This window comes from Danio aesculapii, chromosome 6, assembly GCF_903798145.1.
Source record: "Danio aesculapii chromosome 6, fDanAes4.1, whole genome shotgun sequence".
Lineage (NCBI taxonomy): Eukaryota > Metazoa > Chordata > Actinopteri > Cypriniformes > Danionidae > Danio > Danio aesculapii.
Genome location: NC_079440.1, coordinates 5113222 through 5140035, shown reverse-complemented (window position 1 = coordinate 5140035; position 26814 = coordinate 5113222). Strand labels below are relative to the sequence as shown.

At 34.5% G+C, this 26814-nt stretch overlaps 1 protein-coding gene across 4 annotated transcripts in view; it reads right to left on the bottom strand.

Moving 5' to 3' along the window:
• Positions 1 to 26814, bottom strand: part of st3gal3a (ST3 beta-galactoside alpha-2,3-sialyltransferase 3a) — an 82600-nt gene that overhangs the window by 31715 nt on the left and 24071 nt on the right. For all 4 annotated transcript variants that reach the window (XM_056459364.1, XM_056459366.1, XM_056459367.1 and 1 more), the window contains 5 exons: positions 25524 to 25616; positions 13494 to 13588; positions 3845 to 3908; positions 3557 to 3652; positions 1962 to 2148 (listed from right to left, as the gene is read on the bottom strand). In XM_056459364.1, coding sequence (XP_056315339.1) covers positions 1962 to 2148; positions 3557 to 3652; positions 3845 to 3908; positions 13494 to 13588; positions 25524 to 25616 — 535 coding nt within the window. The remainder of the gene's footprint in view (positions 1 to 1961; positions 2149 to 3556; positions 3653 to 3844; positions 3909 to 13493; positions 13589 to 25523; positions 25617 to 26814) is intronic.

The window sequence follows — 26814 nt, the reverse complement described above, 5'->3', positions numbered from 1 at the left end:
TAATATTTTAGCCACCAAACATATTTAGAAATTGTTTTGCTTTTGATTTTTCCCCTTTTTAAAATGTTGTATTTAAATTTTCTCTATAACATATACATTTGTGTGTAGTAGTTTTTGGACCGTTATCTTAAGTTATTTTTGTTAGGTTAGCTCCAGATTTGGCTTTGGATTTGGCTCTAATGTATATGCACAAATATAATATTGTAGAGCTTCCTATTAAAAATATGAATTTAAAAGATAGATTTGTGAGGGGTGTACTCATATATGCTGAGCATTGTAATATGTGTATATAAAAAGACTTAATGAATGAATAAATGGATATATACAGTACTAGTATAAGCATTATTAATAATAATATTATGTTTTTTTTCACAGTACAATCAGGTTTTTTATTCAAGAAACTACATAAATGTCTTTTTTATTAAAAAAAATAATTAAAACTACATTTTGAACAAAGAAATTTACTAAATATTCACCCAAATATTTCTAAAAAGACAAATATACATACAGATGAAGTCAGAATTATTAACCCTGTTTATTTTTCCCCCAATTTCTGTTTAATGGAGAGATTTTCTCAACACATTTCTAAACATAATAGTTTTAATAACTCATTTATTTTATCTTTGTCATGATGACAGTAAATAATATTAGACTAGATATTTTTCAAGGCACTTCTATACAGCTTAAAGTGACATTTAAAGGCTTAACTTGGTTAATTAGGTTAACTAGGCAGGTTAGGGTAATTAGGCAAGTTATTGTATAACTATGGTTTGTTCTGTAGACTATTGAAAAGGGGCTAAAATGATTCAAAATGATTTAAAAAAAATTAAGAACTGCTTTTATTCTAGCTGAAATAAAACAAATAAGACTTTCTCCAGAAGAAAAAATATTATCACATACTGTGAAAATTTCCTTGCTCTGTTAAACATCATTTGGGAAAGATTTAAAAAAGAATAAAATATTAAAGGGGGTTTAATAATTCAACTGTATATCATTTTGTGGAAGTGAAAAAAAAAAAAAAAACGGCCAGAAAAATTAAAGAAACCCACATGTTTAATATTAGTGATCAGAACACAAACTATGCTGCCCCCTACTGGAACATTTTCACATATTTTAATCTTTTTGGTTTCTTTAGTTTTAATAAACATTGAAATAATCACTTCACAATATTCTAATAAGGGAGAATTGTGGATCTTTGCTGTCAAAATTTTCGTACGAACGTTTCATTTATAATGGTTATAGACCATTTTGGAGGCATGTAAACAATAACAATGGCCCTGATGCATTTTCTGTTTTACAATTAAAATTTTCCAAAGAGTCCAAAAAGTTCCACATATTGATAAATAATATTACAATAGCTGTTATACCAAAGTTATGATGGAATCGCCTCTTTTTACAGATATGAAATAGTTTGACAACAAGCAGGAAATGTTCATGGGCCAATGACATCACCACTTTGAAATGGTCTATAAAAAGTATTCATATTGTTATTGTAATGATATGCATGCATGTGTATATCCACTCCTTTTTGAAAACGAATATTTTTATTCAGTTCTCAGTGCATTTAAACAATAATTAAAAAAAAAAGTGTTATTCAGCTATATTATATTGACTAAAATAAGTTTGTTCACATAACATCTTTAGGAATAAAAAAACAACACATTTCAAATTAAAGATTTACTGCAAAAAAAAAAAAAAAAAAAAATTCTTTTTTATTAAAATTAAAGATTTATTATTTTTCCTTCACATATTAATTTGGGTGTACTCATTTTTGGACTCTGACATTAAGTTTTTTTGTTAGATTAGCTCAAGTTTTGGCTTTGCTACTGACTAATCTACTGTAAATGCACTAATATATTATTATAAAACATCTTATAGATAATATTAATCCAAAAGAGAGATCCTGTGAGGGGTGTACTCATATATGCGGAGCAAAGTGGTCAGATTTCTACACGTCTTACCAGCCTGTCTTTGTACACCATGTGCCGCAGCCATTTGAAGTCATTGGCTTTGAAGGCGGATAAAACGAATAGCGAGCTCTTCTCGTAGCGTTCAGCTCTCTGTATGGCTCCTTCAGGGTAGGTGATGCGCATGGTGGTCTTTGAGCCCACATCCTTCTCGAACCCTGCGACTGGAGCCTCATTTAGTCTAAAACCACAAGACAAATATCAACAGGTCAACAGTGTTTTTTTTGGCTCCCTTATGTCCCTTTGAATTATGTGTAAAACATATCAGTGAATCACTCATCATATCTAAAAACCTGTTTCTGACTACTACTACTATTAATAATAATAATAATAATAAAAATGTTATTAATAGGGTGACACGGTGGCACAGTGGGTAGCGCTGTCGCCTTACAGCAAGAAGGTCGCTGGTTCGAGCCCCAACTGGGTCAGTTGGTATTTCTGTGTGGAGTTTGCATGTTCTCCCCATGTTGGCGTGAGTTTCCTCCAGGTGGTGCGGTTTCCCCCACAGTCCAAACACATGCGGCACAGGTGAATTAAAAAAGTTAAATTGGCTGTAGTGTATATGTTGGTGTGAATGCAAGAGTGTATGGGTGTTTCCCAGTGCTGGGTTGCAGATGGAAGGGCATCCGCTGTGTAAAACATATGCTGGATAACTTGGCGGTTCATTCTGCTATGACGGCCCCTGATTAATAAAAGGACTAAGCTGACAATGAATGAATGTTATTAATATTTTTATAAATAAATAAACAAACAATAATAATAATTTTTCATATTGATTGTAATTATATTAGTGCCAGGAAAAGATTAATCACAAATAATCCAAAATTGCATCCAAAATAAAAGTTTTTGACATATTTATATACAATACATACACACACACGCGCACACGCACACACACTATTATATTCATTATTGATATACACACATAAAAACGATACCCAAAATTGGCTACATAAATATTTAAATGTATATAGAATTTGTATAACTGTTATGATCAGCAGCGATTGAGCGGCTGCAGATAAACATGCAGATCACAATAGACTACAAATCCGCCGGTATATGGACTACATATTCCAGTCATGAACTGCTAACACGCACCAGTTCCTCATTCCATTGATTACACACAAACAAACAGCTGATGCTGTTCAGAACTATTACATGGACTTTAAAAGCAGCGCAGACACACAGGCTGTTTCTCAATTTCTCAATTTGAAGACAGGTCTTGCCAGGTTACCTCGTCCTGTGAGAAACGAGATGCTGCGTTTCACATGACCTTCACACGTTTTTAATGGTAAATTTTTTAAATATTACAGCATTCATACAACGATATATGAATATACAATATACAATACATATATATATAAACATTTCTCAAAAATATGCATGCATGCGTTTATATATACACGCATAAACATACACAGTACACACACACACAGACACAGACACAGACACAAACACATGTCAAAACAAATATTTTCTTCATGATGCAATTACTGGCAATCAATTTTAGCACTAACTTATATATAATTGATTATAATTATATACATTATTTAATATAATATATTAATAAAATAATAATAATAACTTACCGCACAACAACATCATATTGATCGATTTTGGTGCCCAAAGACTTATTGAACAGAATGCCTCCATTGCCGATTATAATACACTTCTTACAAGAAATACTAGAGGAGAAAAACATGGTTATAGAGACTGATCACCTGGACATCACAAGCTGAACGCATGAAATCAGGATGTTTTATGACATTAGATATGGTTTGTACATAAGATGGAAAATATATTTTTTGGTGAGCAGACCAAGTTAAGCAAAATAATAGAAAGCTGTCATGTTTTGGTGTGTTATGGATGTCAATTACCTGTCTAGTTCCGAACCCAGGGAATAACTTCTTGTTGCTGTTAAAATATTATCTATTATCCTTTCTGTGGACAGAGTGAAAGAGTCAATTTAGAGAGACAGTGCTTTTCAGATAAACATCAATGCAGGGTTTGAAACACACAGCAAAAATAAATCAGTTATGCATATACAGTTGGTCAGAATTATTAGCCCCCCTGAATTATTAGCCCCATTTATTTTTTCCCCAATTTCTGCTTAACAGAGAGCAGATTTTTTTTCACCACATTTCTAAATATAATAGTTTTGATAACTCATTTATTTTATCTTTGTCATGATGACAGTAAATAATATTTGACTAGATATTCTTCAAGACACTTCTATACAGCTTAAAGTGACATTTAAAGGCTTTACTAGGTTAATTAGGTGAACTAGGCAGGCTAGGCTAATTAGGCAAGTTATTGTATAATGATGGTTTGTTCTGTAGACAGTCGAAAAAAAAAATTAGGTTAAGGGGGCTAATAATATTGACCATAATAAAAAAAGTGTTGCATGCAAAACGATTGCAAACAATTTATTTGTGTTAAATTTAAACAAACAAATTAAATTGAGCAATGTTCAACTTAGTTTGTTTGAATAAATTCAGCCCAAATAAATTGTTTACAACCACTTAACGTGAAAAAAATGAGTAAATCCAAGGAATCATCTTTGAATAATTTTTTTTCAGTGTGTGAAAATTTCCTTGCTCTGTTAAACATCAAAAGTCACAGGGGGGCTAATAATTCTGACTTCAACTGTACATGTATATTCTGCATACCTGTTGTGACAGAAAATTAATAACATTTTATGATAACAGAACTGTGAAATGACATACTGTATGACGACAGAATTATTTATGGCAGTCTTACGCAACACAAATGTGTAAATAAATCACGCATGACACCGTTACGACAGGCTACAAACACAAACTATTATGCATGCAATTTCATTTTAGATACAAAAAAGTCTATAAACACATGGATAAAAATAGGTGTGTACAAAGAGAAATGATGAGAGTGTTTCTTTAAAGCAATACATTGAAGTGATAGTAAATGCATTATTGTTGTGTTTTGTATTGCAATCGATTTCTACTTTCTATTCAACAAAGAACCATCTAAAAGTAAAACAGTAATTGGACAGCATTGAAAACAATAATAAAAAAGTTTAATAAGTATATCAGCATATCAGATTGACTTTTAAAGGATGACATGACACTGAAAATTCTGGTTTGCCTCACTTGAATAATATTATTTTATAGTATATTTACACAAACAATACATATTTTGATTTGCAATTTATTTTACTCTCTTTTAATTAAATTTATCAAATAAATACTGATAAAATAAATAAATAAAGTAAATAAACCCTCAAATAAATAAAGTACGAATCTCAAAATTCCCTAAACAGTGTTTTGCATTCAAAATTTCAAATAGGAACACAAATTTAGAGCACTTAATTACGAAAAATGATAATAGCTCAATAGCGTGAGATGACAGTTCCTCGTTCCCAAGAAGAATGTGGTTTTCCAAGGCAAGAACCAACATTACAGGTACAGGAATGAAGAAAAGCCTTTAGTTTAGAAAGCTCTTTACAGTGTGCACAAGCCCATCATCCTATTTTTAGTATGACCAAAAGGCTTTCAACTGGGAGGAGCTATTTATGCTGAATAGAACAAGAATTCAAGTCCACAACAACATACTGATCGGTGTTATATTTGGAATGAAAAATAAATAATAAAATTAAATAAAAACTAAAATTAAAAAACGAATTAATATTCTTTAAATTAAAATGAAAATAAAATAAATACAAAATAATAATAAAATAAATAAATGAAAAAAAAAATTATATTTTAAAATAAAAAATAAATAAAAAGACAATAATAATAATAATAATAATAATAATAATAATAATAAAATAAAAAATACTTTAAATTATTAGATTAAAATAAATAAAAAACACAAAATTTTAATAATAAAAAAATTGATTAATTTTTTAAAATAAAAATAAAAGACAATAACAAAAACATTTTTTAAATACTTTAAATCAATAAATTAAAATAAAATAAAAAATACAAAAATAATAATAAAATAAATAAATAAATAATTAATAATTTTAATAAATCAATAAATTAAAATAAATAAATAATAATAAGTAAAAAAATGAACACACAAAATATTTTAAAATAAAATAAATGAAAACACAAAATAATAATAAAATGAACATTAAAAATATGTAAAAAAAATTATTTATGAATAAAATAAAATACAAATACATAGAAAATACAAAAATTTAAAAAAAAGAGTATTTTTTAATCAATAAATTAAAATAAATAAAAAATTAAATACATAAAATAATTAATACATTTTTAAAATTCAATCTACATTTTTTTTATCAAAGTACATTTTGTTGTATTGTTTTATTAATCGAAAAGTAATTGAATTCGACATTCAGAACCTATAATCGATCTAATTTTACAAGATCAATTTTTTTAAATTAATTTCCTATCAGAATACTTATATTATATTATGATTTATACTTATTACGTTATTCTGACATTATACTTCTGCCAAGCACACGCCTAGCGTTCGTCGCAGCTTTCGCATACCCGCGCACCTTGAAAAAAATTCAAAACATCACAACGACGCGTATCACAAGCTTTGTGCTTAGCCGGTTTGGTAACAGTGACATTAATCGCAATCGAGGTAAATTAATCCAAATTAATATGTTCAATTAATCCAGATTTTGATTTTAGGCCAAATGGCACAGCCCTAGTGTACAGATCTGTGTGTTCTAACACACACAGGGTTGGGAGCCGGTTTAAAAGTATTAGAAGTATTTTAAGTGTGTTTTCAGCTCAACATCACATAAGACGGCAGTAATTCTTTTACACAGACGCATCATTTAAGCGCAAGTGTTTCTACTGAAAGACACGGCTTGGGAAATGCTGGATGTAGAGATGCTGACAGCTCACTTCTTAATGTCCCACACCATCTGCCAAAGCAGCTAAACAGAGACGGAGGAAATCTCATCACTTAACAAGCACACATTTGTGATTTCATCGCACTGGAACGTAATTACACCCAAAACCTCAAGGGCAGACATGAATGAATGCGAATGGAAAGGTTTCGATGTACTGAGGACGTGACTGAATAGCTTCCACCTTACCTGCTGACTATTTAAGCTGACATTATTTACAAATAATCTTCCTATTTATTTGCATTACTTGCTCGTTTTTAAATTATGGAAAACTTTTTACTGTAGAGACGGATGATTTAATTGTGATAAACATGGTCAAATTCAAGGTAAAACTTTAGTTTAAGTACTAATTCCTACTATTAAATTCTGGCTTATTGCCTATTTTTAAGATACTAACTGTTTATTAGCACTTATAAAGTATGACCTTATTTTACATCCCTAATCCTACCCAATACCTAAACTCTATTAATACAGTACTATGGGATCAAATGAGCTCTGATTAAGTCTGAGGTCCGACTCGCTCTCTCTGTTCAAAACTAGACCTATCTTTTTAGTAAAGCATACACACAATGGTATAATGTAGGAGTGTGCTCCATGCAGGTGAGTGGGCTTGACAACCTCCTGTATACACTCCTCCCGTCGTAATGCAACAGACATTTTGTTAGAAATACTTATAGACTTTATATGTTTGCTTTATGTTTGGTTATATAACTCGTATATTGTCACTCTGGCATTGACATTTAATATCTCTTGTTCAAAAATGGCAGCTACGCTAATTATTTTCTTTGTTCTCTATTTCCCCCTGGGATATTTGCGGTTTATAAGCACTTCTAACGTATGATCTTATTTTACATCCTTAAACCTACCTGAAACCTAAACCAAGTTACTACTATGGGACCAAAAGTTGTCATGGATCAAAAAAGAAGCATAAATCAAAAACTTTAAACAGTGTATAAAATGATAACACTCAAAAAAGAAAGCTAAATGCAGAATTAAGGCTAGTTTATACTTCAGTACCATGTGATCCATGGCACCTGCCTTGCGAGTAGTCGTGCATTTATACTTCTGCGTGCTGTTTGTGTTGCTCTGCAATTACACTTCCGGAACACTAGCTGGCAGTAGGTTTTTATGTTCCTCTGTGTCGGGTTTCTTCACTGGTGTTTTGTTTTTTTCTGAATGCTACCTTAATGTACAAGTAGCTAAAACTAGCTCGTTTAGATGCAGAAACCGGCGGACGTGCAACAACTTTAATCATGAGATAAACACAAAACAAAAGTTTCCTCTGGAGCTCCTTCACAGGACTCGACACTTGTAAACACTCGCTCCGTCCGGCTTGTGGCTCTCAGCACCGCACACACTCGTCACCGCTAACAAGTTGACCAATCACAGAGCTTGTGCTACGTGTAGTTAGATTTTTTGAGAGGTGCACGTCAGTGTTGGCGTCAGCCACGGCGAAGGCTATGCGACCATTAAGTGTGCAACGGTTCAATCTACTCACTGTTCAGTATGTATCACGGTTTTAGGGTAACGGTTAACCAATTGTAGGGAAAACTGGAGCACCCAGAGGAAACCCACACCAAAAACGGGAAGAACATGTAAACTCCACACAGAAATGCCAACTGACCCAGCCGAAGCTCGAATCAGTGACCTTCTTGCTGTGAGGCGACAGCACTACCCACTGTGTCACCGCGTTGCCAGAATTTGACCCATATAATACCTTACTAACTGTTAATTACCAAGCAGTAAATTAGTAGTTTATTGACATAAAAGTCTTAAAGGGCACCTATGGTGAAAAAAATCTACTTTTCAAGCTGTTTGGACAGACATATGTGCATGTATGGTGTATAGACCGTCATATTGGGGTGATATAAACACACCCAGTCTTTTTTTTTTTTTCAATTTAGCAAACGGTGGACCAATTGAAGCGGTTTTCAGACCGACCGCAACATTACGTAAGAGTGCGGTCCCCCCGCCCACCAATATTGATTGACAGCTGCATATTTACATGTCCCGGTAGTCACGTGTATAATCAAATCAACAAGAGAGGACGTGCGCAAAGCAACCGGGAATAAAAGGTGTGTTCAGTTCGCTAGGATCATCAATCATCATCAGATGTGATCAAGAGTGAGTTTCACATGTTTAAAATGTTTTAAAAGTGCACGTGTGTGATGAATTACAGTGATTTAGCTTAGCTTTACTTCATCAGCACAGCCACGTGTCAGAACAATTATAAAAGAAGACGCTTTAATCGCGGTTTGTGGATATTAAATCAGTAAATCAGATATCCATACAGCAGTGGACCTGTAGCCTGTCACATTTGCGTGCAAAAAGAGTGCTAAGCTAAACGAGCTCTGTCTGTCTGTGTGTGTGTGTGCGCGCGAACTTTGTAACAACATTGTGTGTGACATTGATGCAACTGCACAACAAATACTCATTGGTAAAGTTCTTACTGTAGTATTTCTCAAACGCTACGTGAGACCTGCTTCCTTTAAGTCTGTCTGTTGTCTGTCGCAGCCGAGGGCGGAGATTAAGGCACGCAGAAAGGCACGTAGAAACGGTGGGTGGGGAGGACTAGCCTTAAAGGCGCAGTACGAAAAAACAGCCCCCTAGTGAAAAAATTTATCAAATAGAATCTTGCAAAAGGTATAATAATAAATCTGATGGGTGTTTTGAGCTGAAACTTTACAGAGACATTCTGGAGACACAAAACACTTATATTAAATCTGAAAAAAAGGGCTAACCAATGTGCCATTTAAGTTAAAGTTAATGGCTGATTAATTGCACCTTAATAATAAAGTGCGATCAAATTCACATTTGTTTATGTTTTATGCCAGCATGTAGTATAAAAAAACATATTACATTACATTACATTACATTACAATAAATGGCTTCAAGCAGGCCTGTCACAATAATCAATATACCCGCTTATCACACAACACATGGACATAACCTCCATAATTTTTGGTGATGCAATATATAATCACCCATACATAAAAACAATTCTAGCAACATTTTAGCTTATCTCTATCTCTATTGGAGGTGTCGGTATTTACTATAAATTACTATAGTTTTTTCATGTGGGTGCCTAACTAATTAATTTAGATATGGTACTAGCTCTTTTTCTCTTGCACTTTTTTAATCAATGTTTTTTTTTATAACATTTATCATTATTTATTTGTTTAGCCTAGTTATAATGTGCCTAGTTATAAAAGTGACTATGATTAAATGAAATATTCTTAAGAATAAAATATGATGTGTTCTTCAGAAGAGTGTACTTGCATTATGATGATATTATATTGTCATTACGGCATTATATAATGAGTCTTAAAATGACAATAAAATCGTTTATCACAATAAATGTTGGTGCAATATATTGTAAAGCAAAAAACAGATATCGTGACAGGCCTAGCTTCAAGTCCACATATGATGCAACAGCAAAACAGTCCTAATTAGAACCCTACTACCATGCAGCTGCCCATCCCATTGTTTCAACCTCATATCATACTAAACATCTGAAAACGGTCAGCATTTGAACGCAAATATTTGTGACGACAAGCAACGTGAAAGCATAACGTACAGCACATTCCTCTCTGCTTGAGAAGACTTCTCAATGGATTTCAGAGTAAAGCAAACAACTATTTGCAATCTCATTTGCAATTCCTAGAAGTCAGAAAAAGCCACAGGCGCGTTTGAAAAGGCAAAGCATGTCTAGTGAAACCCAAGTTTACTCGATCTCTTCAGGAAGAACTAGTCTGGCTAGTCAGTGTCACAGAGAAAATGGATCACCTATATAATTACCAATGGTGCTAAAAAAATGTATATCAACTCCAGACAAACCCAAGAAGATAAATGTTAATGTAAATATTGATCTATTTTATCCAACTACACTATATTTAAATGAACATTTTTGGATTTTTCCAATTGACTTACATTGTCTTTACACTTCCGAGGGTCTGTGACGTCATTAGCATGAAAACACAGCACACACTCTGTCTTACTAGTTTAAATTAAATTAATTAGTTAATTATTTGAACACTCCTTGAAACTTCTGGGATAATGCAGATACATAAGTCAGCAAAATATATAACTCTGTTCTAGTGTTTTTTTGAACATTTTAATGAAAGAAATCGTACATGCTGTGCCTTTAAAACAAATTAAGGTACGGGTTTAGTTAAAGTAACAATATACACCATTTACTACAGGCTTATTACTTGCCTATTATTAAGATATGAACTGTTTATTAGCACTTATATAGTATGATCTTCTTTTACATCCCTAATCCTATAAATTCAACTACTACCTTACCTAACTATTAATAACCAGCTAATAAGTACAACCCCAAATCAGAAAATGTTGGAACAGTACAGAAAACGCAAACAGAAGTAGTGATTTCTAAATACTTTGACATGTATTTCAATGAAGACAACATGAACACAAAATGCTTTGTCTAGTCAACTTCATTTCACTGGTAAATATACACCCTTTCCTGTCATTCAGACCTGAAAACACAATCCAAAATAAGTAGGGACAGGAGCAATTTAGGGCTAGTAATCAGATAAATTGGTTAATAATGATGCAATTTGAAACAGGTTATGTCAACAGGTGATTATAATCATGATTTGGTACATAAGCAGCATCCAAGAAAGGTCTAGTCCTTTAGGAGGAAAGATGGACTGAGGATCGCCAGTTTGCTAACAAATATATGAGAAAATTATTGAAATGTTTAATAATTATATTGGATATTTCACCATCAACAGTGCATAAAATAAAAATAAATAAAAAAAAGATTCAAGAAATCTGAAGGAATTTCAGTGTGTAAAGCACAAGGGGCCAAGGGCTTAGTTGCCCACCTTAAGACAGGTGCAGAATGGGAAGAAAGGGACAAAATTACACCTGAAACTCTACATCACCTGGTTTCTTCAGTCCCTAAATGTCTTTTAAGTGTTTTGAAAAGGAATATCAACATTCCAAAGTGGTGAGGAACACATTAAATAATCTTTGTTGTATTGTCAGCAAGGAAATTCAAGTCGAAGTAAATTTAGAAATCCAGTGGTGGTTCTAGCTTAGATGGCATCCTGGGCGAATCGCCCAATAAAGGCCACCCTCCCCCTACCCCCGTTTAAACATGTACATTCTAAAAAAATTGGTGTTTTAACCCAACTTTGGTTAAAATATGAACAAAAACAGAATAGGGATTATTAGAGCCAAGAGCACGTTTGCCTCACAGCAAGAAGGTTGCTGGTTTGAGCCTCGGCTGGGTCAGTTGGCATTTCTGTGTGGAGTTTGCATGTTCTTTCCGTGTTCGCGTGGGTTTCCACCACAAGTCCAAAGACATGTGGTATAGGTGAATTGGGTAGGCTAACTTGTCCGTAGTGTTTGTGTGTCAATGAGCGTGTATGGGTGTTTTCCAGTACTGGGTTGCAGCTGGAAGGGCATCCGCTGCGTAAAACAAATGCTGGAAAATTGGTGGTTCATTCCACTGTGGCGACCCCAGATTAATAAAGGGACTAAGCAGAAAACAAAATGAATGAATGAATGATAAATAAAATTATTTTTAATATTATTATTTTACAATTATTATTCTAAATACTTAACAAAAAACAATCCTAAATGTAACTGGAAGACAATGTAAAGGCAAAACTGGAGTGATATGCTAAGATCACAAGAAATATTTAGCATAAATATTAATTATGATAATTCTATAGAAAACAAAAAATATATACGTTTTTAGAATTATCTGTTCATCTTAGACCAGACTCAAGGCCGAGAATTAATGTTATTAAATCTTACCTCCCTGATTACCTATCCCTCTATTCAACTTCATAGCCGTGCTTAGTCAAAACAAGATCATCATCATCTTATAAGCTTCAGTTGTCGAGTGCGTGTTGACACCTCATGCCATAAAAGTAAAAGAAAAGACCTTTACTCCGGTTTCACAGCACATGAGCGGTGCATATTTTATCGCCGTGCATGTAAACAAGAGCAGAAGCAGAAGAAGGGTGCGCGGGAATGGTTTTCTGTGTCCATGTTTGCTTTCAGCAGCATTGTTTCGGTTGCACATAGAGAAAAGGAAACTTGTGCGTACAAATAACGCCAAATGTGAATAGCCCCTAACGTCTTTATTCTGGGTTTACCACTCTAAATTAATACATTTGCATAAAGTAAATTGTATCTCTCAAAGCCTATTGTGGCACTTATGATTTTTTTTACTGTGGCACGGTTTGTTTGTTTTTTGCACCATCTCCCCGTGCCGTCCCCAGCAAGATGCCGCCCTGGGCGATCGACCATATTGCCCATGCCTAAATCCGCCACTGTAGAAATCACTGCATTATTTTTTCATTTGCGTTTTCTATACTGTTCCTTTTTCTGATTTGGGGTTGTAGATTATTGAGCTAAAAGTCATATTCATAGCGTGAATTGTACATTAAAATAAAGTGGCATGTACATAAAAAATAATTCAATTTCATTTTTTTTCCTACTCAAACACATTTGGTTTGGGTATTCTGGTATAGAGTGGTCAACATTTGAAGTGGATCAGAACATTTTTCCAAAGATAAGATTGTCGCTGTTCAATAGTAAAACTTTGATAAAGTGATGATTCACCTCTTCCAAACTGTTCACTGTTTTAGACAAAGTAAACAGGCGATTAAAATAAATACCTTGTGTTCTTACTCCAAAAGGAGGCAGGTAACTGCTGATCTTTGATAGCCGCTTATAATTAGGATCAAGGAACATGGGAGCTGGTTTTGAAAACCTAAAAGAATAAATAGAAGACAAAGTTAAAGCGAGCACATTATCACTCCACAGGCTTCCTGAAAAAGAGTGAAACGCCACGATAGCTGGTGGAATATTGAAACGGTGGAAGGATTATGTGGTTCGCATTACCCATAATCCATGAGCTAGTGGTGTGTTTATCAGTGTTTATCAGTATCAAGAGATGAGCAGTGGAATGTCTAAAGAAGTCCAGCCTTAACTTGACCTTTCCTCAAAACAGAGAGAGAGACTTATAAGGAGCTGAGCAGCTCACCAAGATACAAGTATCTCATCTTCTACACACTTCTGGAAAAACAGAAACGGCACTAAAGTTATTTAAGGGGCAACATCCCTGCTAAAAACTAAATATTTCAGACATTTTTGGCCGCCATTCGCACCCTGTTTGTTGTGGACTACATATTTGGAATCTTTGGCTCACGCCGATTCATATGCCTTTAGGGCTCTACGATGCACCGCTACATTAGGATGAGTCCGAAACCTACTTTTGCGAAATAGTCCTAGGTTTTTCGCCCAATAGGAACTACAGTATAAACTAGATTTCGATTCGTTTTTCTGACACAAAAACTATAGTAAGTATTTTAAAAATTGTTATAAAATAGGGTTGGGCGATGTCGACCAATTTGCCATCGTACGATGTCTAATGTGAAACATCATGATGGACAATGGCATCGTCTTTGTAGGAAGTGGTGAATTGTTTTTTTATGAATAATCAATTAATAACTAATTAATTATTTGTAGCCTACCGTTTTAACTACCTGAGCCGCATGGTCTTTGTTTTACCCATAAGTAGGGCCAGACGGAATCTGCGGACATTTTTCGCTATTTCTGCGCAGAATTGTGTTAAAAATCTGCGGATTTATGCAGAATTATTTTGGGAGTATAATAACTAAAACATTAATATATGAAATAAAAAGTAAGGTCCCACTTTATATTAAGAGTTATTAACTACTATGTACTTGCATCAAAAAATAAATACAATGTACTTACTGTGTTCATGATGTATTTGAGAACACTTGTGGTGCTCTTGAGTTGGGATAGGGGTAGGGTTATGGACAGGTTTGGTGGTGTGGGTAGGTTTAAGGGTGGGTTAAGGTGTAAGGGATGGTCAACAGTGTATTTACAAAAGTAATTACAGAAATTAATTACAGATGTAATTACATACAGGAATTTAATCTAGCATATGTACACAGTAAATGCATGTATTTACACAAGAAGTACATTGTGACGATTATTTAATTTCTGTGTAAGTACATATTAGTTAAGGCCACTTAATATAAAGTGGGACCAAAAGTAATACCTTTAAGTTTTATTTAATGTTCACAATGCAAATCCAATTAGATCCACTTTATTTGGTAAACAAAGCAAGTCTCTTAAATAATATATCTTCTAAAAGACAGAAAATATTACTTTACAAACTATTGTAAATAAATAATACGGATATTTTCATATTAGTCAATAATAATACTGAAATTAATTTAAAAACTGAATAAATATACATTTACACAAGTAAATAAACAGAATCGATGGTGGGCTAAAAATCTGCGGAGATCTGCGTGCGCAGATTCCGTGTGGGCCTACCCATAAGTTATGGGCAATAACCAAATCATAAATAAATAAAGATAAGTTACACACAAATTACCACCTGTCACCGGTGTGGATGGAGAGCTGTACAGAAATGCTAGGTGAAACGCCAGCGTGGACATGGATCGTTTTCATTCTAAAATGGCATTTTAAAACTAAGATGTATTAGTGTAAACGGGGCCTGAGTGTGTGTTTTTCGCGAGCGGGTTGCTGCTGCGAAGCGGGCAGAGCAGAGGATCAGCATCCTGTTGTCTATGTGCTATCAGCTATGGCATCATCTATCGACCCAAACCTATTATAAAATTATCATCTGAAGTGTAGTTTAAGAGTTTTTAGCTGTAGCAGAAAACATCCAAATATTATATTAGCATACAAAACAGAGTGCACTTGAAATAACCTATATTTCATTTAATACAAATGGAGAGCAGTTAATAAGGGCGCTTTCACACTAGCACTTTTGGTCCACATCCAGGCTCGTTTGACATCAGAGTACGATATGTTTAGCTAGTGTTAACTTGGGTGCGCACTTGTGAACCGTGCCAGGGTCTGCCTGAAAGAGGTGGTCTGGGGTACGGTTTGCACGAACTCTGCTCCGGTTCACTTGATATGAATGCAATCGAACCAAATAATGGAAGTGAACCTCCAACTGTACAACAAACTTTATTCGTTCATTCGTGTGTGTATGTCTGTGCATCACCTAAAGTTATTTGGCAACAAGCGGGACTGATCCAGTGCAAACACTAGTAATAATGTCTGCTTGTCTCCTCCAAAAGCTAATTCTGCAGATATCGCGTGAACATTTTTTAATATTTTTTATAACATGCAGGTAGACGCAAGACGCTCTCTGTATGTTACCAAAACCAAAAGATTCAGTAAAAGCAGAATGACCATGACGTGCATACGTCTTACCATTTTCACACCTAGGCTTTACCAAGCAACAGCTGTACACACAAGAGCAGCTTGATGACGCACGCTTACTGGGGTTCAGAAGGAAAAAACCAAGAAGGTGGCTAGGGGGACAATCAAACTTGGGTATGGACCAAGCACTTGAACCAGGTGAAAGCATCCTAAAAGAAGTTACTATATTCTAGGAACTATATTCTTTGGGACACCTGATTATTATTCATTATAACTGATTATTCATTATGATTGATTTATTAACAATAGTGTTAAGATATACAAACTATTTGAATGTATTTATTGTTGGTGACATACTTTTGTTGACTGTGACTATGAAAAATGACAATTAAGCATAATGATAATAATAGTAAATAACTAGAATGCTGTGTGTGCAACAAAAAACAAACAATTCAGCATTGTGTCATAGAAAAAACAAAACAAACCCTCTTGCTACTGGGAATGTCATCATAATTTCATAATTTAATTACTGTCACGCCACTGAATACAATTTAGTTCCTTTTCTAGTAATCTCCTAAAGCCTTTTCTTGTAACCTCCCCAAAAAGCTGAGAAACTGCATGATGACAACAGGTCATGCATGACAACAGGTCTTGAACAGTTTTTTTGCAGGAAAAACGGCTATATTTGTTCTCTGCTTTTGCAGTAGCACCACCAATATGCTATATAAAGATATAATGCCGCTAATAAAATACTTTTAATTCAATCCACTGAAACCAGCTGGCAAAGCTGTATTCGGGGTTCCCACTTCTTTAACTTTCACAGACTTAAAAAGCTGAACTTCTATGACCTATGATCACGGAGCAGACAAAAGCTCAATACATCTTTAATAGCACATTATTCAGTCACATCTGTTTAGCACAGTGTTAAATCCCAACGCAAAGCTAAATTTAAAATGGCTTGTTTCAGTGTTGATTAGATTATAACATTAACACAAAATTGATTAACACATTAAATAATGATTACACCAATCTAAGAGTTTAAATACGTGACTAAATTCTGGTTACAGTAATTATGGCTCAACCTCATTAGCTATATTTTCATTTCAGTCAGTGACCATTTATACCCACCAAAAAAATACTAATTTATATATGAAACAATAAAAAACTAATTGAGAAGCAAAATTTTGATAAATGCAAAGTAAAATTTTAAATCAATAACAAAAGTCCCTGAAAAACCCTGATCTGGACAGAAAATATATTAAATTCCCAGGCTTTCAATGTCTGGAATACTCATAAAACTCCATTAGATTCCAGAAACTCCATGAAGAAACATCTAAATATGGCTGTTTGTCTATGTGCATTCTTAACCGATCTTCTATCATGTAATGCTATCATTAGGCATCCACAATATATATGCAATGCAATGTTTAGTCTGTATTATAATTGATCATAAGTAGGCCCACACGGAATCTGCGCGTGCAGAAATCCGCAGATTTACGCAGATTTTTAGCCCATCAGAGTCTATTTATTTACTTGTGTGCAAATTTATATTTCTTCAGTTTTTAAATTAATTTCAGTAATATTATTGACTAATATGAAAATGTTAAATTGATTTATAAACAATAGAGTTTGTAAAATAATATTAACTGCCTTTTAGTAGATATATCATATGAGAGACTTTATGAGAGATTTTGCTTACCAAGAAAGTGGATCTAATTGAATTTGCATTGTAAACATTAATTAAAAGTTTTAAAAGTTTTATTTTTAATTTCATATATTAAGTTTGTTATGATACTCCTAAAATCATTTCACAGAAATCATTACAAATTTCTGCGCAGAAATAGCCGCGAAAAATGTCCGCAGATTCTGTCTGGCCCTGATCATAAGTGTTTGAGTCCTGTGACTGTATGAGGATTTTAAAAGCACTCAGGCATAAGAACGTGTGCTGTTTTTAACTTTAATAATAATATATTTTATTGATTGTTCATACAACGAAGACTATGCAATATTATTTTACATCTGATTATTCAGTTACAATACAGCTGAAAACAGTTAGACTCCTGTGAAAACAAAATGAATCGGCCCTACAGATTCATCCCAATCGATCTAAAATGATCATTTTTTTCCAAATAGATATTCAAGGTGAAATTTCATATATATATATATATATATATATATATATATATATATATATATATATATATATAAAATCACAGAACAAAACAAATTATAATCACAATGGACCCTATTCACAAGCCTGTTATTATGCATTTAACGGTCATCAGCAACTTAAATGCTTCAAAGTTTTTCATATTTTTATTTATTTTTTTAACCTATGGACATTAATATGTATTTATGCATGTAGTATATCATCTTTGCTTCAAATTACCGCTTGTGTGAGGTGATTCTAATGCACCGTCTATGGGCCAGGAGAGCAAATTTGAGGTTATTCTCTCCTCTGGCTGCCGTCAATTTTTTTTCCTTTTTCTGAAAGTCTTTATAACATTATCGTGGAGATTTTCTTTTATTATTTGAGCAAATAATATTGTAAAAAAATTATCCCATTCCCATAATACTCTCCTATTCATTTCGCTCTAAGTTTTCCCAACTATGACGACGTGCGCTACTGAGAAACCCAGAAGTGTGAAAAGGGTCTATGTTAGATTTTTCCAAGATCATGCAGCCCTAGTTATCATCATCCGCCAAAGACACGATCGTAAGAACGGAGGACCCGTGACAGAACCCTGATGTGTTGCTGGTATCGAGGATGCATCGAATGTAGACTTAAGTGCAGTACTCACTCTAGAAATCCCAGAAGTCATTGCAGCCAAACAAAGACGTGGGAAGCACTGCATATCATATACAGTTGAAGTCAGAAATATTAAACCCCCTTTGAATTCTTTCTTTTTTAAATATTTCCGAAATGATGTTTAACAGAGCAAGGAAATTTTCACAGTATGTCTGATAATATTTTTTCTTCTGGAGAAAGTCTTATTTGTTTTATTTCGACTAGAATAAAAGCAGTTTTAAATATTTTATGAACCATTTTAAGGTCAAAATTATTAGCCGCTTTAAGCAACTTTTTATTTGTTCAATAGTCTACAGAATAAACCATCGTTATACAAAAACTTGCCTAATTACCATAACCTGCCTAGTTAACCTAATTAACCTGGTTAAGCCTTTAAATGTCACTTTAAGCTGTATAAAAACATATATAGAAACAGCTGTATAGACACTAAGTGTCTTGAAAAATATCTGGTCAAATATTATTTACTGTCATCATGGCAAAGATAAAGTAAATCAGTTATTAGAAATGAGTTATTAAAACTATTATGTTTAGAAATGTGCTGAAAAAATCTGCTCTCCGTTAAACAAAATTTGGGGGAAAAATAAACAGGGGGCTAATAATTCTGATTTCAACTGTACCTATTTATTATTAAAGTTCTTATTTATCTCAGTAGACTCCTTAAATGAGACGGTGAAACTAAACATTCACTTGAAACTCTTCATAAAGGCATGAACGCATTAAGCATGATTATTTGCTGAAATTTATATTACAATCTGATTCATGCAGAGCTAGTGTTTCTGCCCATACTGATAAACTTCAGGTGAACAGTTGATGACTTTTCTCCATTTTATACGGTTTCTTTTACAGCATCGATGTTGTAATGTAATTAAAATACAATCAGTTAAATAGACTTTGGCATTCATTTAGTTGCTCAAGTGTAAAACGAGATTAAAAACCATTTACATGCACACGCCTGTCAGAATTAGCAGGCTAACGCAGAAGCTCCATTGAATATACTGGGATAAAAAAAAAAGTTCATATTTTAAAGACATGGCGGGGAAAATGTAATTTAATGCAGTGCTTCTTGTACAATCTGAGACCCACTTTATATCAGATATCAGTCAGGGAGAAGAGATCATTGATTTTTAAAGAAAACAGACCTTAAACGTGCTGATTTTGTAACTGCATACAGGTCACTGGAAGCGCTTGACCCAGGTAACTGACAAATTTAAAGTCCTTCTGCATATACCCCATGCAAAGTATATATTTTAAGGCTTTTGTGCATGTTACATGTACTAAAAACAAACAAAAAAATCAATTATTATATGAATAATGTAATGTTTAAATGACATGAAGGTCATGTGACTGCTAAGAACGCAGCATCTCATTTCTCACATGTTTCTTGTGGCTTTCTGTTTTTTCTTCTGAGGTATCTTGACAAAACCAGTCTCTATAAGAATGCAAGTCTATTCTCTGCATTCTTAGAATTGAGAAACAGCCTATGTGTTAACATCCTCTTCCCAGCATGCACCTGATACAAACACCAACATCTCAAGTTGATTGAATATTTGACTGGTTGACAAAACAGCACCTGAAGAATACGCTCATGTCCACTGCAGCTGTCGAACCCTGGCGTAATGTGCTAATGACACAGGTGCTGCAGTTTTCCAGTTCCCATGAACACAAGCCAGCCTCTGCGCTTCCTCACATCCCAGCAGTCTAAGTGAAGGTGACACAATTCCTGACGTTTCTCACTGGCTCTGACTTACAAAACACGTACGCTTCTGAGCGAAGAATGTGAACTGTTCAGTATTACCAGGATTATTGTGCACATGGCCCTCAAACCGTGACCAGATGTCATAATAATACACTACCTGACGAAAGTCTTGTCGTCTATCCAAGTTTTAGGAACGACAAATAATACCTTGACTTCTAGTTGATCATATATGAAAGGCAAAGGCCTCTAGATTACGCTTATTTTACCACAATAAATATGATTATGCCTTGATTTTGAATGATTTAATTAGGACAGTAAGGTCTGACTTTGCTTAGACAAAAGTCTTATCACTTATGTTACGTCACAGGACGTATTTGTTTCTGTTTTGTTTTTTTCTTTCTCTGCTACACCCTAGTAGGAACTAATGACCGTCACCTGCTGACACTTATGAACCACTCCGTGATTGGAGGACGAGAAAAGCAGTGGGCATTTAAACAGCAGTTCTCCACTAGAACAGTGTGTTTTTGTGTGTGTGTGTGTGTGTGGAGGCTTTGTTTTTGTGAGGCTTTATAAATATATATTTAGTTTGATTCTTTGAGCATCATTTGTTGATTAGGAGCTTTCAAGTTCTGTTGATGCTGTTGATCATCTGAAATAGCTTTTGCCTCGAACTCTTTTTGATTGTAAGTTAATTTTTGTTTTCAATACTACTTTGTTATCCACTCTTTATTCTGTTAATTTGGGATTGGGTTAGTAGGGAGGGGGTGCCATTTTTCTTTTTGTAACCATTTTCTCCTGTTTAAGTTAGTAAGGGAGTGAGAGTATTTTTGATGCATTTTCTTTTCTTTTCTTTTCTTTGATAGATTATTCAGTTCTTCCCTTTCTCTCAGTTAGAGAACGTTTGTTTGTTGTTTTGGCTTGAATCCCCTCTTGAAGCCTTTTTCTTTTGGAACCCTCCCTTAATCCTTTAATAAATATTGTTAATCTTTATTCAAGTTGCATTTTCCTTAGTCCTTTGAGAAGTTGCTCATGTGATCTCATTGCTGACACACACAGACAAAACTCCACTTATATTCTGTTGCGTTCCTGTGTCCCCTTAGACAGAGTTGAGGGGAACGTAACGCTTAACAGAAATAAAGTCCAGTATAGAATATAAAGTCATGCTGCAGTGGAAACAGAATGAATGTTGTGCATGACACCCATGACTCAAATCACTTATTAATAAAGTCATCTGGAATGGCAAAGTAAGCGTTCTTGTAGGACTTACATGAGCCTTTCGGAGCTGTGCATTAATTATTGATTAATTCGGTGCAATTTTATCTCTCCTAAGGAGGTTTACTGGAAACATCTAGTATCAGGTATCACGGTGATACACAATGCTACACCAAGTATAGGCATGTGCATTGCTGGTTATCACTAATTAGCAGAATGTGAAACGGATTAAAACAGCTTCATAACAAGTCATGCTCATCAATTAATACCAGATGCTAATTACAGTTCTAACTCTATGACAAACACTGAAGATGCAATAGACCATTTACAATTCCCTTCTGACTCCACTTACACAAGGGGTTTTCGGCAGGTTAGAAAATTGTCTAAAAGACTATGTCGTTCATGTGACATGCATAAGAGGATACAGTTATTTCACTTGTAAAAGGTACTGTACATATTTAAAGGTTTCATAAAATTTTGGAAGTTTTTTCAGATGTTAGTATCAGTATTGGTAAATTTAAGGATATCTATTAGCTAGTGTGCTTCTAAACAGTGACAAAATTCACGTTTAGAAGATATAAAACTGATTTAAAGCTTGTAGTTTGTCCCTTCTGCCTAAATGGATCAACAGTTTTATACACGTCACTTCATACTAGTTTTTCATTAAATCATAGTCGATCAAATGCTCTCTAGTGTCTGACGTGCCCCGCCCTTGCAAGATGCTTCTCATTTGATGCACCTGAGCTCAACCACTCTGACTGGCAGATCTGTGGTAAAGCAAAATGCTATTGGCTGTTTTTAAAAAAGGGGAGGGGCTACACTACGTCCCAACTTCTCTTTGTGTTTCAGTTGGGATTACGCCAAACATCGAGTAAAAATGCATATTTCAAAGCACGTCATGGGACCTTTAATCTAAATTACAAAAAAGTTAAATGTTTAGATTCATTTAAAAATTATATTAAATTGACATTAATTGACATTAATAATGTAAAAAAACATATGTCTTTGTAGTTGTTGTCTAGTCACCACAATCTGATAATGAGCAGCTATACGAAACAAATCAGCTTTACGATATTTATCAAGTTGCTCAATGGAAGGTGCACTGACAAATGATCCTAAATCAAAGTCAGTCATACTGATGGTGTTAAGAAACCTACTAACAAATAGCCAGAGCTCAAGACACAAGTGACCAGTCATGACTAAAAACCACTTCAATCGAACTAATAAATCCAAGTGTAATCCACTATTCACTTCGGTAATAATTAATATGTCTGTTAAGATATTTTATCTCGGACGAACCCCCATTGAATGTTATGATATAAAGCGCACCTATGATGAAAATCATTTTTTTTTTAAGCTGTTTGGACAGAACTGTGTGTAGGTATAATGTGTCACAGTCATATAAAGACAATAAGTCTCATTCTTTCCTGATGTTAAAATAGGATCCAAATCCCTCCCATTTTGAGGCCACCGATATATTTGATTGACAGCGGTGTATTAACATGTCTCTGTAGTAACCCGTATAATTATATCCACAAGACAGAACGTGCACAAAGCAACTGGGATTAAAAGATCTGTTCAGCTCTCTGTGATCATCAAATGTGATCAAGAATGAGTTTTACAAGTTTAGACACTTTTACAAGTTAATAAAACGGTGCATGATTGTATTGAATTACAGCGATTTCTCACAAACGTAAAGTGAGATCTGCTTCCTTCATGTCTGTCACTGTGCTGTTTATCTGACACAGCCGAGGCGGAGATTGAGGCACATTCTGACAGGCACGTGGGAATGGCAGTGTTCAGAGCAGAAAATTATAATATTCTGAAAGGTATAATAAATAATCTGATGGGTGTTTTGAGCTAAAACTTTACAGACACACTCTGGAGACACAAAATATTTCTCTTAAATCTTAAAAAAAGGGTAAAATAGGTTCCCCTTTAATGCCTTTAATTAAAGTTTTTTTTTTTTTTTTTTTTTAATTAATTTATTTATTTATAATTATTTTTTAGGGGTTTTTTCAACTTTAATTTGGATAGGATAGTGGAGATTATAGACAGGAAAGTATTGGGAGCAGAGAGAGGGGAAGGGACGGCAAAGGACCTGGGAATTGAACTCGGGTCGCCGTGAGCATCATGGTGCTATATGTTGACGCACTTAACCACTAGGCTATTGGCGCCGACTTAATTAAAGTTTTTTGATTGCTTTTCCTGAACCACAAAATCTGAAAACAAACAAGGTCAATGCACAATTGTATGGATGCATACCACAGTGATTTTAGAATAAATAAATAAATAAAGCATTCACTGACACAAACTGTCCTCCATATTAATCTCAGAGGTTCTGGCAGAAAGCTTCTGGCTAAAAGAAACCTTTGCGTGTCAGTCATGTGAATCAGAAGCGCAGGTCTCTCACGCACTGGGAGCCCAGAGGGACACAGCGGCCCAAAAAAAGAAAGATCAGCATCATTTTTGATGTCAGTGGGCACTTTTTTCAAAACATGCCTTAAATCGACACGTAAGGGATATAGAGCATTCAGGGTGAGGAATCTTTTCAAACGCTGAAATATTTAAAAGAGAAAAAACAAATCTCTTTTTATCCCACTCTGAGCTCCTCTCAAGAGCATTGCATTGAGAAAAAACATCCTATAATGGTTTAAGACAAACTATACGTCACACATGCACTACTCTTATACAAAGAAAGGAAATAGCCAAAGAACCAGGTCATGGTTTTTTCTCTTTCTTTCCATGCTCTCAAAAACAACCAAACAAACAAGTGGACAAAGACTAAAGGCTAAAATTAGTATGGAGTAAAAACACCCATATGATGGAAATGTGTGGGTGATCCAGGCCTACAAATCTGATGGAGATTGATCATCATATCTGATGTCCAGTTTTTAATGATGGCAGCTTAAAGATGCCTCTCAAATGGAGAATGAAGCCACATGCATTACGCAGGTGTGAGTTTTTCACAGACTTCAACAGTGTAAATATCTTGATGATTCTGTGGGTCTCGTTTATCAAATCTGAACTTTGATTTGTAATTTATATTGGATTCAAGTCAGGTGACTGGCTGGGCCATTCCACAGCTTTATTTTCTTTCTCTGAAAGCATTTGAGTTTCCTTGGCTGTGTTTTGGATCATTGTCTTGCTGAAATGTCCACCCTGGTTTTATCTTCAACCTCCTGCTAATGTAGATGTCGGACTGAAGCAGCTGATATTCATTTACAATGATGAAGGGCAGAGGTCTGCTGAAGAACTACTGAGAGATTTCAGCTGCTGTCCGGGCTTTCACTGCCTTTCTACACCTCCCTTTCTTCATGTGTTCAATACCTTTTCTCTGTGTTCATTTATTTTATCACACATAACTTCATTTGTAAACTAATTAGATTTGTTTTTTGCATACAGGATTTCTTTTGTTGCTATCAACATCTGATGAAAATTACTGACGATGCTCAAATCAAATATGCAAATAAAGATGCAGCAACTCATTTCCAGAATAACCAATATAACTGACCAACGACTTTGACAATCCAAACAAATGAACATGAGCGATACTATTTTTCTTATACCTAAAGCAACTACTGCAACATGTAAAGCACAAAATGAGCTCAAAATACACACTTTCTTGCAGGTCATCTTGGCTTTATGACTGTTCTTCGTCAAAAATGAAAACTACGTGGCTATAATTAGCAGAAAAATGGGGTGTGTGTCTGCATGAGGTGTGTGTTTGAAATGCAATCTGACATAAAATCTGCTTACTTTGGATAGATCAAAGTCATCTTGGCTTGTGCGTATCCTTGTTTACACTCGCCTTTACTAATGTTACCATACTTATACTGGAGCTCCAGGGGCCTGTGAAACAATGAGAGAAGAAGATCAAGAAAGGACAAGATGTGAAACCAAGAACAGAAAATTCCTAGAAATCTGATGTCACTGCACGGCATACCAAAATACAACAGTGGTGTGCAGTTCTTTATTCCTCGGTAAATACATTGTCTTTGTGTCTAAATGTTTTTTTGTTTCCTTTGTAATAAAAATGATGTGAGAGTTGCACTGTCTTAATGTACAGTGCATCCGGAAAGTATTCATAACGCTTCACTTTTCTACATTTTTATACGTTCCAGCCTTTTTTTTTAAATGGATTAAATTCATTTATTTCCTCAACATTCTACACACAACACCCCATAATGACAATGTGAAAAAGATTTTTTAAAATTGTTCCAAATTTATTAAAAATAGAAAAGCTGTAACATCACATGTACATCAGTATTTACAGCCTTTGCCGTGAAGCTCTAAATTGAGCTCAGGTATATTCTGTTTCCACTGATCATTCTTGAGATGTTTCAGCAGCTTGATTGGAGTTCACCTGTGGTAAATTCAGCTGATAGGATATGATTTGAAAAGGCATACACCTGTCTATATAAGGTCTCAGGGTTGAAAGTGCATGTCAAAGCACAAACCAAGCATAAAGACAAAGGAATTGTCTGTAGACCTCCGAGACAGGATTGTCTCGAGGCACAAGGCTGGGGAAGGTTACAGAAAAATTTCTGCTGCTCTGAAAGTTCCCAATGAGCACAGTGGCCTCCATTATCTGTAAGTGGAAGACGTTTGGAATCACCAGGACTCTTCCTAAAGCTGGCCTGCCATCTAAGCTGAGTGATCGGGGGAGAAGGGCCTTAGACAGAGTGACTATTGGGTTATTGATCACCTCCCTGTCTAAGTTCCAGAGTTCTTCTGTGGAGAGAGCAGAACCTTACAAAAGGACAACCATCTGTGCAGCAATCCACCAATCAGGCCTGTATGGTAGAGTGGCCAGACGGTGATGGGGAATTCATTGTGTCTTGATGAATTTATTACTCACATTTATATGCTTATTTGAGTGATTTCAATATTATTATTATGCATCTATCTATTGAACACTACAATGAGAGTAGATGTATGGAAATAAGATCATAAGGGCACTTGCGTTCTGTTTCATGTGCGACTCATGATCATACACATCTGCACACTTAGACATGATGACCCTAAAACTGCCCATGAACTTCAGCTG